This window comes from Chelonoidis abingdonii, chromosome 3, assembly GCF_003597395.2.
Source record: "Chelonoidis abingdonii isolate Lonesome George chromosome 3, CheloAbing_2.0, whole genome shotgun sequence".
Classification (NCBI taxonomy): Eukaryota; Metazoa; Chordata; order Testudines; family Testudinidae; genus Chelonoidis; species Chelonoidis abingdonii.
Genome location: NC_133771.1, coordinates 49,068,177 through 49,088,606, shown reverse-complemented (window position 1 = coordinate 49,088,606; position 20,430 = coordinate 49,068,177). Strand labels below are relative to the sequence as shown.

The 20,430-nt window shown below is 41.2% G+C and overlaps 1 protein-coding gene across 1 annotated transcript in view; it reads left to right on the top strand.

The window, feature by feature from the left end:
• The window catches only part of COL21A1 (collagen type XXI alpha 1 chain), a 189,651-nt gene that overhangs the window by 61,813 nt on the left and 107,408 nt on the right, over positions 1-20,430 (top strand). The window contains exons 9-10 of the mRNA XM_032771112.2: positions 2,028-2,111; positions 5,627-5,689. Coding sequence (XP_032627003.1) covers positions 2,028-2,111; positions 5,627-5,689 — 147 coding nt within the window. The remainder of the gene's footprint in view (positions 1-2,027; positions 2,112-5,626; positions 5,690-20,430) is intronic.

Genomic DNA, 20,430 nt, shown 5'->3' with positions numbered 1-20,430 from the left:
CAAGGTTGGGAAGGGGCTTCATCTGGACTGGCAGAAGAAAGTGTATTGGCTCCCTTTGCCCCATCCCTCATGGGCTGGGAAGAGGCTAGCCGGGAGGAGAGGGGAAGGAATCACCTGATCTGGAGACTGGGTTTGACCTCCAGCTTGAGCCCAAGCAGCTCAGGGGTAGTTCAGGTTCAAATTGTTATGACACAGCAGGTGGCAGGCATCCAGTACACATACTTATCCCATAAGGGGTTCAGTTCTCTCATAAACTGGAGTTGGAAATGGGCTTAGGGGAAGGACTCCCCTAAAGAATGTAGGGAATGGGGCACCTAATGTCTGATACAGTGAGGAGGCAACTGCTTCTCCACAGCTCCTTGACCTTCATGCAAGGGGAGAGTGGTGAGGTCCCAGCAATGGGAAGAAACCACCTGTGAAGGGGTGGGGGCTAATGGCAGTGCTCCACCAGGTTGAAATGCTTAAGAAAAGAATCATGATCTGCATTGTTCGTGTTTTTGCCAGATAGTTCCCAGATATGTTAAGTCAATAAAGTTGTCATCTAATTAAATCACATCCCTTGCATCATGTCTTTCTTCCCATATGTACGGGACAATCTAAATCTTCAGGTTTTATGTAGCATTGTTTGAGCCTTTACTCTATGGGAAACCAGATATATTGTGTATTTTTTTTAATGAATTTTTTTTTTGTGTAGGGAATAATGAGCCTATTTTTCATTCAACTGAAACCAATTTTAAATGTTGTAAATCAGCTTACTTCTTTAGGGTTACTTCTGATTTTTATCGGTAGACATCTGGGGAGATTCAGGCCCAGTATTTGTAGGTAAAAAGCATGTTTTATAAGTCATAAGGTATTTTCTGCAACCCGTATTCATGCACCCATGATTACTTGAGTGCACTAATGCAGTCACCATAGTTCATACATCACAAATTCTAGTCAATGTGATGCATACTTTGAATGTTGATTACTGAAAATACTCTAAAGATCACTATGAGATTGTTCTTAAATTTTAAGAGGATGTAGACATAAATAGTCTTGCCTATAAATGGAAAAGAATAAAAATATCAGCAGAGATCTCTGGAGTGAAGCCATCACTAGTTCATAACATAAACTTGGCTGATATCTGAACAATTATTAGATGTTCCAGATGAAGTACTTTGATGTATCATAAATGAAAGCCACAGTGGTGACATGTAAAATTCTTTAACAGATTTTTTACTAGTCTTTAATGATTCGTACAATTGGTGCTGGAAGAATTCTGTAAAAACTATTTTTTAAAATTAATTTACCTCTTATATGGATGTTTGGTTCATGATCAGGCCCCTTTTGAACATCTTTGTTAATGAGTTTTTGTTGTCAGGAATATTTTTGAAATTGTCTTTCTTGGTATGAATACCCATAGTCACATGCTAACAATATAGCATTCGCAGTACACGATTTGCTATATGTCATTTGTTGTGTCCTCTTTAAAAGGTTTCAGAAATAGTTCTATGTGAATTAGTGATCATTTACATGTGAGAAAGATTGAATAGTTTAAAAGAATTTTTTTTTGAAAATCTATCCTCTGAATATTTTTCATCCAAATTTGGTGAATATTTATGAATAACAAATTCATTTTCAGAAATTGAGATCTTTCTGAATGATTCAAAAATGAAAAAGAGACTTCATTCATTAACTCATTTATTCCCCAAGAATAATTTGACCAGCTCTTTTTGTAGCTGTAATTTCTTCAAAAAAAGAAAACACTTTAATTACAGTAGAAATCTGTTTTTTCTGAATGGTCTAAGAGCTATCAGGATTTTGGAGAGGTGGGACAGGAATTCATGGCTGCAAAGTTGCTCAGGGATATGACTGTATTCATTTAGGGCAGGAGTTCTGATTAAACAAATGTTATATAACCCAGGGCTGTGCTGTATATGAAATAAAAATAAAGCCAGTTCTATATTTGGTCATGTTAATGCAGTTTATTGTAATACATGGAAAACCATAAATCAATATATTTTGAAGATCATTTTTATATTTGGTAGTGTATGAATGGCCCTCGTGATGTAGGCTCCACGCCTTCTCCTTGTATATGTCCTCCAGGAAAACAAGGGCCTCCAGGCCCAAAAGTGAGTAGAGTTTTCTTGTTTTTAAAATCTCCATTTTGGTGGTATTTTTACCTTCTATGTTATAAGGTCATTGTGTAAGGAAGATGCCACAAAGAGCCCAATTCTGCTCCTATTGAAGCCAATGGGAGTTGCCATCTTGCAAGATCAGACTCTGACAGATGCTACTGGTTCAATAACTCCTGATAAGCTAAATGTCATTTTAATTTTTTAAGAAAATTAGATGTTCATTTACATACAAATTTCATAGTTACTGTCCAGTCAATAGTTTCACCCCCCTTATGATCATTGTCTAATAATGAAATCCTAACGTGGTTTGACGTGGAAAAATCTGATCACGGACAAATGACAATTTCTCAACTTTTCTTAATTTACAATTAATATTTAAAAATCTACTGGGGGCTGCTTTGGGTTTAGTTGACCTTTATAGCCTCTGTCCAGTGGTGAAGCAGCATTAAGGGGCCATGGTGAGGGTTAGAGTCTGGCCTCAGGTCTCTAATACGACAGATCCAAACCTCAGCTGATAGCAAATCTGTCTTTTAGAATAAATGTGCTCGGCGATGCTGTCTGCTAACAACAGCCTTCTTCTCAAAGGCTGGGAATAGAATCCAAGACTCCCTTTGCTAGTGCGTGTTGCATCAACCACTAGTGGCTGGTCCACATTGAAGATAACAGCTACCAGTTACTCCATTACCTCAAGTGTATGGGCATTTCAGCTGATGATCCATTTCAGCAGCTATCATGTCAAATGATAGAATTTCTTGTTTTTTTCTTTGCGTTTTTAAACAAAACCTAGGTAAATACTTACAAGAACAGTAAAACACTCAAAAGTTAGGAATTGACAGAATTAGGTGGCTCAGGCAATCTTAATTAGGCCCCCTGGTGCATATGCAAGCTTGAATTGCATGACCGTATACTAGTTGTACTAACAGAAACCCTGCTTCATTCCGTTCACAACTGGATATTGAATGAGGCAGAGGACTACAAGAAGAGAGGATTGTTTCTTGTGTTTAGGGCTCTGCATTAGGACCCAGTACAGTGAGATTTTGTTCTAGGCTGTGTCACAGATTTCCCATGGACAAGATTATCCTACGTTTAGACACAAGGAAGCTGAACTAAGATTGCACTGGCAACCTTAATTATAGCTAGGACCCTACCAAATTCATGGTCCATTTTGGTCAATTTCACAGTCATAGGATTTTAAAAATGGTAAATTTCATGATTTCAGCTTTGTAAATTTGAAATTTCATAGTGTTATAATTGTGGGGTCCTGACCCAAAAAGGAGTTGTGGGGGGGTCATAAGGTTATTGTAGGGGGTGCTTGCGGTACTGCTACCCTTTCTTCTGTGCTGCTGCTGGCGGTGGTGCTGCTTTCAGAGCTGAGCAGCTGGAGGGCGGCAGCTGCTGTCCCAGAGCCTAGCTCTGAAGGCAGAGCCGTCGCCAGCAGCAGCACAGAAGGATGGCCTGGTATGGTATTGCCTCCCTTGCTTCTGCGCTACTGCCTGCAGACCTGAGCCCTCAGTTAGCAGCTGCCACTCTCTGGCTTCCCAACTCTGAAGGCAGCAGTGCAGAAGTAAGGGTGGCATGGTATGGTATTGTCCCTTATTTCTATGCTGCTGCTGCAGGGGCGCTGCCTTTAGAGCTGGGTGCCCGGCCAACAGCCGCTGCTCTCTGGCTGCCCAGCTCTGAAGTCAGCACAGAAATAAGGGTGGCAATACCATGACCTCCTAAAATAACTGTGAAACCTCCCTGCAATTCCCTTTTGGGTTAGGACACCCAGTTTGAGAAATGCTGGTCTCCCCTTGAAATCTGTATAGTGTAGGGTAAAATCACACAAAAGACCAGATTTCCTGGGGAAAGACCAGTTTTTACGGTCCGTGATGTGTTTAAGATGGCCGTGAATTTGGTAGGGTGCTAATTATAGCATGTCCTAACTTTTGAGTGCTGGACTTTACAACCATGACATTATTATTTTTTTTTACTTGTAATCTGAATATGCAGGAGTACCAAATAATTAGTGGCTTGTTATTTAAGACACTTTTTGCAATCCTCTGAATTTTTACATGGCTGTTTCTAAATCCACTTCTTTTCAATCCATTGTCTGTTATGTTACCTAATAACATTAGATGCTCTTTACAAAAAAAAAATATTTTTTGGTGGTATAACTGCTAAGACCAAAATTTTCAAAGGTAGGTGCCTCAAGTTAGTCATTTAAATCTGCATTACATCTCTAAATGAAAGTGGCCTAATTTTCAAAGGAGCTGATGATCTGGAATTCCCAGTGGAGTGTGTTACCCTTAGCTCAGCACCTCTCAGTGTGAGACCACTTTTATTTAGGTCTCTAAATGTAGATTTAGTTGACTAACTTCAGAACCTCAGTTTTAAAATATCTGTTAAAGGTGTGCTTACATTCTGTGACTTTGTATAAATGACATTATTGTGGGATTCTGTAGTCTTTGCCACTGAATTCAATATTAAACTCGCTCAATTTACATGTTAAATGACTTCTCATATTTCCAATTCAAACTAGGCTTTAAGACTCAATCTATGATTTTCCTCTTCCTCTATCATCAGGAATTTACCCGGTAATTTTGCTGACAATGTGTGAGGCTGAACACGATCTGGTTTACTATTCCAGAACTGCATGTGCTCTGCAGTTCTTACAGTAGTAAACTGTTTGGAACCAAATCTTTGTTCCTTTAAAGTCAATGGGAATTTTGCCATTGATGTTTGAGACAAAGGACCAGGATCAGATCCTTTGCTGATAAATGAAACAGAGAGCATTCAAATACAGCGAGCTAATATACTGAGTAAGAGTATTTATGGTAGTTTTGCTTTCTGATCATAAAGATAGTCTAGTTATCTTAGGGAAACTCCAGTTTTCTTTTGCTTTTTTATGGGCCTGATCCAAACCACATTGAAATAGTTGGAAAGACTCCCACTGACTTCTGTATGCATTGGCTAAAACTCTCAGAGGGGTTACAAAGGATAAGCACCTTGAGGCAGTAGCTGTTGATTAAAAGGTTTTAACTATGTTCATCTTAGCTGTTTCACTTTAATTAGAGCCAAACTCAATAAAAATCTGGCATAAGGATAATCTTTGGTAGAGACCTACAAACAGATGAAGTTTGGTTCAGGGTGGTATTGACTAACATATTTTATAGAGGTTATTTTTTTTTAAATTTGTTTTTAGTTCTACTGTTTTCTTTTTCATGTTCTATAACATCCTAAATATGGGATATTATGTGCTATCCTTAGGGCCTAATCTTCCAAGCCCTACATAAGAAGTCAGTGGGAATTTCCCCATAGAGGGATTATAGGATCACGTTCTTTATATTATAGCAATTACTCTTCCAAAAAAATTATCTGGGCTTACAGCCAATGTTCTGTGGAAAAATATTCCTTGAAGGCCTAAATTCCTGTAGCTCAGAAATATGCTTGGATAAAAGTTACTTTCAACTGATCTGTAAATTTCTCTTTCATATTTCTTTGTGCTCTGATGTGTAACTTCTCTACAGGGAGACCCTGGACAACCTGGGAATCATGGTTATCCTGGACAGCCTGGTCCAGATGGTAAGCCTGTGAGTACTAAAAACTTAGTCATATAAAGTACTGTAAATGCAAAACTAACGGTAAAGGAAAAAGGTCTCACGTTCTACAGCATTGTGAATTATAGACTAAGCTGCATCAGAATTTAACAATTCTATGAACATTTTGATTATGTTAAATTAAAAGCCATCAGAATGATAGCATGAAACTAGAGACTTGCTTGACTGAAAACTCAGTATATGAACATCCCTAAATTTGTGAGAGATTTGAATCCAAAGCTCAAATCTTGAACTGATCTCATCATGTGACATGCGCAGATACAATGGCATAAAGCAACAACCCAAAAAGCAGTTTACTTTTTCTCGGTGTTAATATGGCCCTTGTATTGTGCTCGAAAATGTTTGGGATTTCTTGTACAAGAGTATCCCAGAATTAGAATTAAAACCAGTACCCTGCTTTGAAATACATATGACAGAAAAATACTATATATTCCCACACACTGTAGTTTGTTTTTTAACTTTCTAATGTTGGTTTATGAATGTATGTTTTATGAAAACAGTGGGTGAATGACAGGTATTCCTATAAAGAAAATGGCAAATTTGGTGATGGTCAGTTTGGTCTTTAGTTTTTTTACTGTGGAGGAGTAAATGATCAGCTCTAAGTGGTTCCTTGGACATTAGGAAAGACTTGTTGATGCACGTCACTAGCAACATACCTATCTTAAATAATATGAATAACAATCAAACTGGAAGTGCAAACACTCAAACAGGACATGGAAGAAGATGGTGAAGGGCAGACGTTAACTGGAATAAGCCTTCAGTTTTCAGTATAAATGAGTTGTCCTTTGGAAACTGGCATTGTAAGATGAAAACTAATGAAGAATATAAGGATAAGGCTAGTGCAATGTATTGAGTTTGCAGAAAATGTCTAGTGGGGGTACCACAGATCCAGTCTTATTTTAAAATCTTCCTTGTTGATGTGGTAGAGGAGGAAATATCATGTTCATAGCATTTTCAGGTGCTACAAATTGGAAGGAGTTGCAAATATCATTAAGGATGAAGATAAAAAGGGGACTTTAGAAAGATGTGTGAAAAAGGGGGTGGGGAAAGTTGACTGCAGAGAAGGCTAATACAGTTTAAGCAGCGGCATCATGTCATGGAGATAATGTTCTACAGTTTTGGTGAGACTGCCACAGGAATATTGTGTTAAATTTCCACTGTATTATCAGAAATGGACAAACTGGAGAGAAGAGATGAGCAGTGAAGAACTAGACTGAGCCTTTCAGCTCAGCTCTGTATATGGGGTACTATGTAACTGTGCCACCCCAGGAGAAGAACCAGGAAGAACCTGTGATTCAGAGTCACAACTCCTCTCCAAATTTCCCTCTTGTTCTGGGAAGGTGAAGGGCAAGTAAAATTGCAAAAAATCCTTTAAAAGTGAGTCCTAGTTGTGTTTAAGGGCGATACAGTTGAGTCCTTAAGGTTCAAATAATTTACCATAAATGATTGGGAAAAGGAGGTGAAAAGTGAAGTGGCAAAGTTTGCAGATAGTACAAAAGTACTCAAGATTTGTTAAGTTCAGAGCTGACTAAGAAGAGTTACAAAGGGATTTCAGAAAACTGAATGATAGGGTGATAAAATGGGAGATGAAATTCAATATTGATAAATGCAAAGTAATGCATATTGGAATGGAAAACATAATCCCAACTATACAACAAAATGATGAGGTCTAAATTAGCTCTTACTCCTCAAGAATGATATCTTGGAGTCTTTGTGGATAGTTCTCTGAAAATATTTGCTTAATGTGTAGCAGCAGTCAAAAAAGCTAACAATGTTAAGAACCATTAGGAAAGTGATAGATAATAAGTCAGAAAATATCATAATGTTACTATATAAATCCATGGTATGACCACACCTTGAATACTGTGTGCAATTCTGGTCCTCCCATCTCAAAAATGATATATAAGCATTGAAAGTAGTGCAGGGAAAGTCAACAAAAATGATTTTGGGTATAGAACAGCTTCCATATGAGGAGAAATTAAAAAGTCTGGGACTGTCCATCTTAGAAAAGAGATGACTAAGGAGGGATATGATAGAGGTCTATAAAATCATGACTGGTATGGAGGAAGTAAATAGGGAAGTGTTATTTACTTTTTCACAGACACAAGAACTATGAGTCATCCAATTAAATTAGCAGCAGGTTTAAAACAAACATAAGGAAGTATTTCTTCACACATGGTAAGCCTGGTAGAACTCATTGCCAGGAGATGTTGTGAAGGCAAAAAGTAAAACTAGAGTAAAAATAATCAGGCAAGTTCATGGAGGATAGGTCCATTAATGGGAATAAGCTAAGATAGTCAGGGATGCCTCCCTATGTGCTGGGGCTCCCTAAACCTTCAACTGTCCGAAGCGGGGATTGGACAATGGGATGGATCACTCAAAATTGCCCTATTGTGTTCATTGTCTCTGAAGCATCTGGCACTGGCCACCGTCAGAGACAGGATACTGGGCTAGATGGACCATTGGGCTAATCTAGTATGGCTGTTCTTATAGTGTTATGTACCAGGTAGCTAGAGATGGGCAGAAACCAGAATTCTGATAAGAATAACTCCGATTTTGGCCAAGTCTGTATTTGGGTCCAAACTTTGCAGCTCTTCTTATTTTTTTCATCTATATTTTGATCAATTTGCTTTAAAAATGTTCTGCAGATTCTTAAAACATTTCCACAGATTTTGGTATATCTCCTACAAGTTTCCTGGGCTCTCATTAAGTGATGTGGCCTTGGTCTTTATTACTTTTCATAAGGATATTACCTGCCATTTTTACAACTTAACGCAGAATTTTAAATGTTTTAATTTAGTAAGAACTTTAAATACCGATAGTAATACATTTAGTTTCTGTAAAAACAACAAGGAGTCCGAGGGCACCTTAAAGATGAACAGATTTATTTGGGCATAAGCTTTCGTGGGTAAAAAATCCATATAGTGGGTAAAAAACACATATAGTCATGCATCTGAAGAAGTGAGGTTTTTTACCTATGAAATCTTATACCCAAATAAATCTGTTCATCTTGAAGGTGCCCCTGGACTCCTTGTTGTTTTTGTGGATACAGACTAACACGGCTACCCCCTGATTTAATTACCATGTGTTGAAAGAATGAGATTAATACTTGTTTGGAACTATGTGCTGTAAAGCTTATTAATTTTGCAAGTTACGTAGAGAAACCTCTATGCTGCACTTTATAAAATGTCCACATTTCTCCTGTTTGGTTGCTTAGTTACATTTTGGCCATGTACTTGGGGCTGACAGATGTTTGATTATAATTATAGTGATTCCTTTTGGATACAGTATTACTGTGAAGAGCAACAGTACAAGAAATGTACTTATTTCCAGGAACTGAAAATTACACTGATCTGAAGTCCAGGACTTGGTATATTAAGTCCTGGAGGAATGTTAAAATAGCACTGATGACCCAAGGGACCACTGAGAAGTTTTCAGTATCTTCAAAAGCTGAGATTCTCATCTTTCGTATGTTCTGTAATTCTAGTCATGTGGTATGTTGGATATCTCTTCCTGACTCTCAGAATTCTGGTTACATTGGTGTGTGTGTGTGTGTGTGTGTGTGTGTGTGTGTGTCCCCCTTGCCTCAATTAACACCAGATTGCAATGGCCATTATTCTGAAAGCTATTAAAGCTAGAATTAATACTTACTCTTTGAAAGGTGAAAATCCTAGCTTTTGAATAGTCTAAAGCGGAGGTGGGCAAACTACAGCCTGAGGGCGACATCTGACTCTCCAGACGTTTTAAGCTGGCCCTCACGCTCTTGTCAGGAAGTGAGGTCTGGGGCTTGCCTGGCTCCGGTGCTCCGACTGGGGAATGGGGTCAGTGTCTTGCCCCACTCTGCACAGCTCCCGGAAGCAGCGCACTTTCCTATTCCAGCTCCCTACGTGTAGGGGGGGCTCTGCATGCTGCCCCCACTGCAAGTGCTGCCCCCGTAGCTCCCATTGGCCAGGATCCACAGCCAATGGGAGCTGCAGGGGTGGTGCCTGCGCACAGGGCAGCGCGCAGAGCCACCTGGCTGTGCCTCCGTGTAGGAGCCAGAGGGGGGACATGTTGCTGTTTCTGGGAGCTGCTTGAGGTAAGTGCCGCCCAGAGGATGACCCCTGACCCTTTCCCGTGCCCCAACGCCCTGTCCCAGCTCCAATCCCCCTCTCGCCCTCTGAACCCCTTGGTCCTAGCCTGGAGCACCCTTGTGCACTCCCAACTCCTCATCTCCAGCCCCTCCCCGGAGTCCGCATCCCCAGCTGGAGCCCTTATGCCCTCCTTCACCCCAACCCCCAATTTATTGAACATTCATGGCCCACCATACAATTTCCATACCCAGATGTGGCCCTTGGGCCAAAAAGTTTGCGCACCTCTGGTCTAAAGCATTAATTTCTAACCCAAGATGTTAATGAAAATATTGGCTAACATTGGAATAGATGGATGTGGAGTGAAACAATGCAAATCAGTAATCAGAATAATCTGGTTTTAAGACATGGATATCACCTAAGCATCCAGTTGTGCATTTAGGCACAACCCTAAGCTACCTCATCCTAGTAATAGCCCCTGGAGGCATTGTGACTTAGATTCCCTCATTGTTTTTCCCTTGTTTGTGTGGGGTAGTAATTTTCTGCTGTCCTATACAAACTGCAAATTTTCACATCCTGTGGGCTGGCCAATGGGCTAAGTCAAGGCTTTACCCATTCTTCAATCACTCAGGAATTAAGTATAATTCCACTCTTTTCCTTGAATGTGCATTTTCTCTGCAAAATCGTTAGCAATTTGTACATTTATTTTGGCCACAACCATCCTTGTGTGCACAACCCTGTGTATTTAGTTCCTTCTAAGAGTAGGAATAATCTGTGCAGAAGGATGTTCTTAGAAATCCTTGACAAATATATGTGCTATAGGTACTTAGGAGACCTAATGATGGCCAGATGGATTATAGACAATGTTCCGGTACTCTTTTGCTTTTAGCTGCTGACCACAGGTTTTCTAGCATGTGTCTCTGTCCAATGCCAGCCAGAATTTGACTGTATTTTATTTATTCTTTTTATTGTGGTTTAAGATTTCCAGAAAACAGATATTTGTACAAGGGTATACATTTCCTGACTGTTTCTTATTGAAGAAACAAGGCTTACGACTGTAGGCTTTGTTAAGATGTACTCAAAGCAATTTTGGGAAACAATTGTCATTTTTGCATATCCTTTTATGTTTCTTGGTTTCTGTTTCAATACTATTCATCTTCCCACGAGCATCATAACTTGTAATATAACAAATTATGGAGGAAAAATAACTTGATTCTCTAGTCTTTCTGTAATCTTGGAACTTAGCAATCATGATTTTTTTCCTACTAGTGAGTCATGATTTACAAAGATGGACATTCTGTGAACATGGAAAAGATTTAGAAAACTATCTTTAAACAGTAGAGGAGAATTGTGAACCTCTGATAATACAGAAAGTGAATAATTACAAATTACAGCAATTTGTTGAATTGAAATGTATTAATTGAAGTAATTTTGATTAAATGCTTCAGTTTTCTGAACTGACTTACTTTGCGAATATTCAGCTGTTGCTATCTGCGCTTGTTCTTTGTAAGAACAAATCGCAGACCTATTAGGTCATCTCCAACCCTAGCCAGTGCATAATTGTTTCTTACAGTAGATTCTTGAGGGCTTTCCAGTCTAGTTTTTCAGACTTGAACGATGGGACTTTTACCCGTCCATGCCGGAGACCCTTGTGCAGTCTAATAGACCTCTGTATCTGTTTATCTTCATTTTTTCAGTAGTGTCTCTCGCCATAGTATCTAGGGACCTTAGTGTTAGGAAATGTGTCTTCTTTAGGATACCTTTTCCTTTGCTCATTTTAATCTTGTTATTCCTGATTATATCCCCTTGAGGCAGCCTAAGGCTTTTTTGGCTCTTACCCTGTAATATGCTTGCAGATGGTTATCATGTTCATGTTATTTGTTTAATCAAATTATGTGTGTATGAAAAACCTGAGGTTATGATGTAGTATTTTATAATCTTTCCCGGGAAGTGAGTACTTCCAGAGCCCAGCTCAGTTTTGATGCTCTTCTCTAAACTCCCTCCGGTTTGCCTCTCTCTTTCTGGAATTCATTGTCTCTGAACTGTATGGTGGGGCAACAAGTGTTGTTTGTTTCTTTGTTTACAGGTAGTACATAAAGACCGTATTTAATTTATTTTTTCATATTTTTTTAAAAATAGCTTAGTTTCAAATAATTACAATGAATTGTCTGTGGTTTAAAGATCATACATGAGCAGTTCATTGCAAGTGTTCAATATTTACAATTTAACTATGTTATTTAGTATTGGTCGGATATAGAAATCATGTTGTATGTGTATATCTTCTGAGTAGATGTGTGTGTCACTTAGAATTAGGTTTCTTGTGCTAGACAAATTCAAAATTTGCTTTTCATGAATATTCTCAAACATTACTCTAGAATTAGCTGTTTCCCTGAATATTTCTGTAGTAAACTTGTTTCCTAGAATATTCATGGAAAATGAATGTAAGTGGCATCAAAGTGCATTTGTTAAATGTGAAAAAATAGTCGCTGAAGTTCTCTGTTTTTTTTTTTTTTGCTGTAATCATCAGCTCTACTTAACGTACCCATTCTTATAGCTTAAAGTTTGTTGAAGTAACTAGAATGAGCATGGCTGGGCCCAATTATACAGACCTTACTCACATGAGTAGTCATACTGACTTCAAAACCACAGAAATGAGAACCTGTAGTACCATACTAAAAAGAGAAAAATATTTCTCCTCACTCAAAATTTCTTGACCTAAATTATCACAGACCAGTATCAGTAGAAATCGCTTCTGTAAATGAGTCTAAAATTTTATTTTAATCTAAGTAGTAATTCTAGTGGGCCCTTTTCCAGCTGAAAAAGCAGGCTGAAGTAGCTGGCTGACAGAACATTCAAGGGCCTCCCTGACTATGCAGTCCCAAAGGCTATTCTCTGTTCCAAGAGATTTTTTATGTGTGTCAGGGAAGAACTCAAAATATTACCATGATAAAACAGCATCTTCTGCTCTTACGCAAAGGATACTTAAGGGCAATAAAGAAGATAGGTTATTGACCTGCTTCTTGAAAAGAATGCACGAAAACATTAATTTATAATATTTGAACTCTGAACAGATGGTTGACAAATTTGGGCTATTTTCCAGTCTCCTATTTAGCTTCATTCATGGAATTTTAAAAGCTTTTATTGCCTTTTTATAGTGTTTAGTAAGTGATGAAGAACTTTGAACCTGGCAAGGTTGAATTTACTGAGATATCCAGCTGCAAACTCCGTATTCAGATGATTGTTCTTGACATTCTTAAAGCTATCAGAATCTCACCTAATAAAGTACCTTTTGAAGGTTCTAGTCTTTCCTTTTACATTGAGCTGCAGGATTTTGTTACATGCCTGCTATCCAAATGTCACTAATATTTGTGATGGTTTAATACTTACACGATGAGCTTTGTATAGTAGCCACATACAGCAACAGCATTTTAAAAAGAAAAAAAAGTTAATAGTAATCAGTGAGAATTAGGTGCCTAAATATCTTTGAGGATCTGGGCATTACTTTCTTATGTACTTAGGACCCCTCTTGCCACCCACCTGTGGGCATGCGGTGGGCTTAAATTTACACTTTGGGCTCCATCCAGCCTCCACAGCTTCTGTCCTGTGAAAGCTCCACAATCCTTAATGGCTGTGCAGCTGCAAATGCTGCCCTTGATTCCAAGAAATAATTACTTGATAGTATATGGCCTCATGTGACCTACCTCTTCCCACAGGAAATGTAGTTGCTAAAATGTCCCTAAGAGTATGTCTACAGTACGAAATTAATTTGAACTTATTAATTCGAATTTTCGGAAGTGATTTTATACATTCAGTGTTGTGTGTCCTTAATAAAGCACGTGATTTTGGTGGAGTGCGTCCACAGTACCGAGGCTAGCATCGAATGTCGGAGTGGTGCATTGTGGGAAGCTATCCCACAGTTCCTGCAGTCCTCTCTGCCCATTGAAATTGTGGGTTAAGCTACCAGTGCATGATGGGGCAAAAAGATTCTCGCAGGTGTTTCTGGGTGTGTGCTGTCACTCGTTTCTCCCTCCGTGAAAGGTACATCAGATGGCATACTGCCAGCAGATGGCACAGTACGGTGCATCACTTGTCTCCTGGTACCTGAATCCACCTTGCATGTCCTCTCGTCTTTCTATCTACTCTTCAGTCTAATCATTTCCCACCTTTTTTTTGGCTACCGTAAACCAAGCAGCACAGCTTCCGCTGCCAACTCTGCTCTCCTGCTCTTGCATTGCTAGCTAATTTTTCCTTGTTGTCTGTCCTGGGCTCGCGTGCAAGCTACAGAAGGCAACAATTCCCTGCCGTTTTTCAGCCATCGTGAACTGAGCCGCACAACTTCTGCCGCTTTTTCCATGTTGTCTGTCCTGGGCTCGCATGCAAGCTACAGAAGGCAACAATTCCCTGCCGTTTTTCAGCCATCGTGAACTGAGCCGCACAACTTCTGCCGCTTTTTCCATGTTGTCGGTCCTGGGCTCTCGTGGAAGCTGCAGACAGCAACAATTCCCCACCGTTTTTTGGCCATCATGAACTGAGCTGCACAGCTTCCGCCGCAAACTCTGCTTTCCCGCTCTTGCAGCTGTAGCGAGCTTCCTGACTCCATGAAAGCTACACAAGACAACCATTTACCTCCTTTTATTGGCCATCCTGAACTGAACAGCTCTCCTACTTTTCGCGCCCTTTTTCCAGGATTACCCGTGCAGGCGCCATAGCACGGCAAGCATGAAGCCTACTCAGATCTCTGCTGCAGCTTTGACCATTGTAAATACTTCACACATGATCAATCAGTATGTGCAGTACCTGCAAAACCAGACGAGAAAGCGACGACAGTGCTGTTACTATACTGATGAGGACATGGACACAGACGTTCCTAGAAGCACGACATGTAGCGATTGGGAAATCATGGTGGCACTGGGCCAGGTTCATGCCATGGAATGCCGATTCTGGGCCTGGAAACAAGCACAGACTGGTGGGACCGCAAAGTGTTGCAGGCCTGGGATGATTCCCCGTGGCTGCGAAACTTTTGTACATGTAGGACCACTTTCATGGAACTTTGTGACTTGCTGTCCCCTGCCCTGAAACGCAAAGACACCAAAATGAGAGCAGCCCTCACAGTTGAGAAGCGAGTGGCCATTGCACTGTGGAAGCTTGCAATGCCCGACAGCTATGGGTCAGTCGGGAATCAGATTGGAGTGGGCAAATCTACTGTGGGGGCTGCAGTGCTGCAAGTAGCCAACACAATCATTGATCAGCTATTATCAAGGGTAGTGACTTTTAGAAATGTGCAGACCATTGTGGGTGGCTTTAATGTGCTGGGGTTCCCTAGCTGCGGCGGGGCAATATACAGAACACATATCCCTATCTTGGCCCCGGCACACTGGGGCAGCCAGTACATAAACCACAAGGGGTACTTTTCCATGGTGCTGCAAGCACTGATGGATCACAAGGGATGTTTCACCGACATCAACGTGGGATGGCCGGGAAAGGTGCATGATGCTCGCATCTTCAGGAACTCTGGTCTGTTTGAACAGCTGCAGGAAGGGACTTACTTTCCTGACCAGAAAATTACAGTTGGGGATATTGAAATGCCTATAGTTATCCTCGGGGATCCAGCCTACACCTTGATGCCGTGGCTCATGAAGTTGTACACCGGCATCCTGGACAGTAATAAGGAGCAGTTCAACTATAGGCTGAGCAACTGCAGAATGGTGGTAGAATGTGCTTTTGGACGTTTGAAAGCGCGCTGACACAGTTTATTGACTTGGTTAGATCTCAGCACAGCCAATATTCCAACTGTAATTGCTGCTTTTTGTGTGCTCCACAATATCTATCTGTGAGAGTAAGGGGGAGACATTTATGGTGGAGTGGGAGGTTGAGGCAACTCGCCTGACGGCCAGTTTCGCACAGCCAGACAACCAGGGTGATTAGAAGAGCGCAGCAGGGTGTGCTGCGCATCAGAGAAGCTTTGAAAGCCAGTTTCATGACTGGTCAGGGTATGGTATGACAGTTGTGTTTGTTTCTCCTGAAGTTACCTGCCCCCTATATATATGAAAGGAAGTAAAGTCAAAATTGTTTAAAAACTGTTCTTTATTATTTGTTGCACAACACTGAGATAAATCAGAAGGTAGACTAGGGGAGAGGAGGGTATTGGGTTAGGGGGGTGGAGGAGGAGGAGGGAACAACAAGTCCAGAAATCAAATCAAAAGTTTGCATATGCAAGCTTTCTGCTGCTTGGGCAGTCCTCTGGGCTTGAGTATGTGGGTCCCCATAGCCTCCCTCCTCGTGTTCTTGGGCATCTGGGTGAGGAGGCTATGGAACTTGGGGAGGAGGGAGGGTGGTTATACAGGGGCTGCAGCGGCAGTCTGTGTTCTTGCTGCCTTTTCCACATTAGATCCACCATACAGTGGAGCATGTCAATTTGCTTCCCCATGAGCTTGACCATAGTGTCCTGCCTGCTCTCATCACATGCGTCCCTCCTCTCTTCGTGTTCCTGTACTGCTTTACGGGACTCTGCAATTGTTTGCCTCCACGCATTCAGCTGGGCCCTATCAATGCGGGAGGACTGCATGAGCTCGGGGAACGTCCTGAGTTCATTTTTTCCACCACCTAATCTGGACCAGCCTCTGGGATGGAGTAGATAGGGGTCGCATTGAAACATCTGCACCTGCGGGAGGAGAAAAAGGGAGGGTAGTATTTTAAGATACATTTCAGAGAACAAAGGGGACACTTTGGTATGAGTAAGCCATCACACATGACCGGGCAACAGAATTCAGCTTGCAGGCAGCCTAGGGGCATGCGGTGTTCTGCTTCTTCTACATTCATTTCAATGCTTTCAGACTGCTGGGCCCCCTTTCCCATAGCAAGCAATGCCTGGTGGGTTTGCCATATAAAAGGAAGGCCTGCGGGCTCTCTGGGATGGGATGGTCACGTCACACAACACCCTTCGCCTGCCCCCCGCTCCCCTCGCCCCACAACCACTGCATGACTCCGATGAGGCACTGAGCAGGGATGAACCCTTTAAACTAAACGTGAACAGCCCAGCGCAGCTGGGTTTTCCCCCCTCCCTCCACCATGGGGCTCCGATTAGGCTCTCAATCACCAGAAGTACCAGAAGGGTCATGGTTTGGGAGCCCGCCTTGGGATTGCGGGGAGGCTATTGGCTCCAGCGTTAAGAATAGTTCCTGGCTAGGAGGGGAAATGGATTCCCCACTTGCCGCCTGTGCACTGTCCTCCTCCTTTTCATCCTCTATTGACTCTTCCTCCTCACTCCGTGCAACTCCCCCCTTGCAGGTGTCCACGGACAGTGGTGGAGTAGTGGTGGCGTCACCCCCCATAATTGCATGCAGCTCACAGTAGAAGCAGAATGTATGGGGCTGTGACCCAGAGCACCTGTTTGCCTCCCTGGCTTTTTAGTATGCTTGCCTGAGCTCCTTGATTTTTTTACGACACTGCTCTGTGTCCCTGCAGTAGCCTCTTTCCATCATGGCCCTGGAGACTTTAGCGTACGTATTTGCGTTCTCTTTTTTGGAATGTCGTTCTGCCATGACAGACTCATCTCCCCTACAAGCAATGAGATCCAGTACCTCCCGTTTGGACCATTCTGGAGCTCATCTGCAAATCTGGGACTGCGTGATCTCTTGTGGAGGTGGACTGTGCTGATGGTCACCTGTGCTACTGGTGACCAAACGGGAAATGAAATTCAAAAGTTCCCAGGGTTTTTCCTGCTCACCTGGCTAGTTGAGAGTGTTTTCCAGAGCAGTCACAAGGGAGCATTCTGGGATAGCTCCTGGAGGCCAGTAATGTTGAACTGCATCCACAGTGCCTTTAACCTGGGATTGCGATCTCGATTTAAGCACTACTCCACTTGCCGAGGTGGAGTACAAAAATCGGATTAAAGAGCCCTTTAAATTGAAAAAAACGGTTTGGTCGTGTGGATGGAATCATTTTTTTTCGAATTAACTCAGCTAATTCTGAAATAACAGAGTAGTGTAGACCAGGCCTAAGTGTCAAGCACCATCCCCTAATGTTCTGAAATTTCCTTCATATTAGGAAATTCATACTGTAAATTAGGCTTCTTAAACACCAAACATTTACTCTGAAGGCAGAAAGGACCACTCCAGACCTGGATAGTTCATTACCATTCTAGATTATTATTTTAAATAGAGTACACATTCATTTCTGGATTCTTTTAATTAATACGGCCTTTTTTATAGAAACTTTCTGATCTGTGTAGCTTAACCTTTCATGAAAGTAACATAAAATTCCCGTCTTGCTTATGCGGCATATGTCCTTATCTGTCACTTTTTACATTTTCAAGAGCTAAATTATATGTAGGCAAGAACAACTAAATCAGGAGTTTAGGTATGTTCCTCCTATTGGCAGTCATATAGCTGAAACCCTCACATAATTATACAATTTTAGAAATACATAGTTATTTCTTTCCATGTATTCTCTAGCATAGTGCTTACTAGAGTGATTGGTGGTCTGCAAAGCACTTGGTTGTGGTCTGTGAATGAAGCTGAGTCTGCTCCTTGTTTCCATTTCGTTCAATAAATGTTCAGGATCTTCACTACAGTGGCAAACCTGGAGGCCTGTAAAAGTAGCTGGAAATTTGGAGCCAGCTTAGACAAGGTCTACACTAGCACTTTTGTCAACTAAACTTTTGTATTTCAGGGGAGTGAAAACACTCCCCTGAGTGACATAAATTTTGCTGACATAAGTGCTTGTGTGCACAGTGCTATGTTGGCAGCAGACTCTCCAATCGACATAGCTACCTCCACTCTTTGAGCTGGTTTTATTATGCCGATGGAGAGCTCTCTCTCATTGGCATAACACAACTACATGAGCGCTCTTACAGTGGCACAGCTGTATCTGTACAGTAAGCCCTAGATTGTACTTAGCCCTACTGCTGTACAATGAGAGAAGAGGAGGAAACGGAAGGTTCTTTTGCCATTTTGGGTCACCAGTGGAAGAAGAATGTGCAAGGCAGCAAGGGAGAAATGAGCAAGGCAGTTGATCAAGTAGGTCGAGGGGAGAAGACCAGGTAGCTGGGTAACATGTCAAGAAGAGCAAGGAAAAAGGGAAACAAGTAGTAGAGAACCAAATGCATTGATAGAGAAGGAGCAGGCAACAGGGAGGAAAGGAGAAAGGAGACAAGGCAACGGAAGAACATGTGCAGAGGTTCAGGGAAGAGAGAACATAACCAATAGGAGGCAGAGATTAAAAGAACAGCAGTTTTTTAAAAATAAATGGCCAAAACAGCTATCACATTCAACAAAATGCATCAGATGCTTTATATTTTGCAGAAGCAATTACTTTGGTCACCCTGGGAATTCTGTGAGTGAGAAGGGAGGTCATCCTTATGATTGCAAGTGCGGAAGTAAACGGGAGATGTGGTAGTCCGCAAGATAGACCACATCTTAATAGACAGACTTACCTTATGAAAAAGTTTGAGATCCTCTCTTGCAATGTTTTGTCTCATCTTGTTTTTTTCAGCTCCTAATAATTGTATTGCTGTTCTCAGAACCTACTGACTATTTTGTGAATAATAAGGTCCCAAGAATTGATACAATATTCCCAGCACACTTGTCAGAGCCTTACATTTTTTATTTCCCTTTGCTCTGATGTGATGCCCCTGTTTGTGCAGTGTGAACCCGGATTGTCCTTTTGCTGCCCTGTTGCATTGCAAATTTGTCCTAAAATTCCTTTTGAAATATTGCTTTCTGTGTTTCTCCTTCTGATTGAATGACTGTTTTTTTTTCCTTCAGAAGATGCATTAGCTTTCAGTTTTCCATCTCCTTTCTTTCTATGGCCATATTTCTAATTTCTCTTGATGCCTTTTTATGTCATTTCTCTGTCCTCACTTGTGACTGTAGTTCCTCTCAATTTAGAATTTGCAAATTTATCAACATGCTGTTTACTTCTCCAGATTTACTATTAAAGCTGTTAAATAAAACTGGATCTACCAGCCAAAACTAAGTACCTCCTCACATCTCAGAACATTATTGCTTATCCTGATTCTTTCTTTCTTTACAGTTCTTCCATTCTTTTTCTTTTCATGCCATGTTGTTCCTGGGATGGATTCTCCTTGGGTGCCACCTGGGACTGGAGTACCACTGAGCCCTCTGGCCCACCAGCCTGGGCTTCCTCTCACACTGTGCTGCTGTGACAAGTTGCAAAGCCCTCCAAGCTTGCTCTTTCACTAGCATTCACACAGGTAGGGACACACCACATTGAAGTCACATGCAGGTTCTCTAACCACCAGCCTAAGACCCCAGAGCAGTACCGTCCTGCCCTGGTCAAATCCGGCCAATGTATGGGTTTAATACCCAGTCCACCTCTCCCTCAATGTGAAGAGGACCATGCACACTTGTGGCAACCAAACTAAGATTTTCCCTAGACATCTTAGCCAAATGCACACTGATTTGGATTAAAAAATAAAATAAGTTTATTGACTACAAAAGGATATAGATTTTAAGTGATTAGAAGTGATAAACAGATCAAAGCAGATTACCTAATAAATAAACAAAACTGCAAACTGAACTTAACATATAAGATAGGTGGGATATGAATTAGCAAATTCTCACCCTGAGATAAACAAGCTGGCAGATTCTTAAGGCACAAGCTGCCTGTGCTTTGCAACTTGGG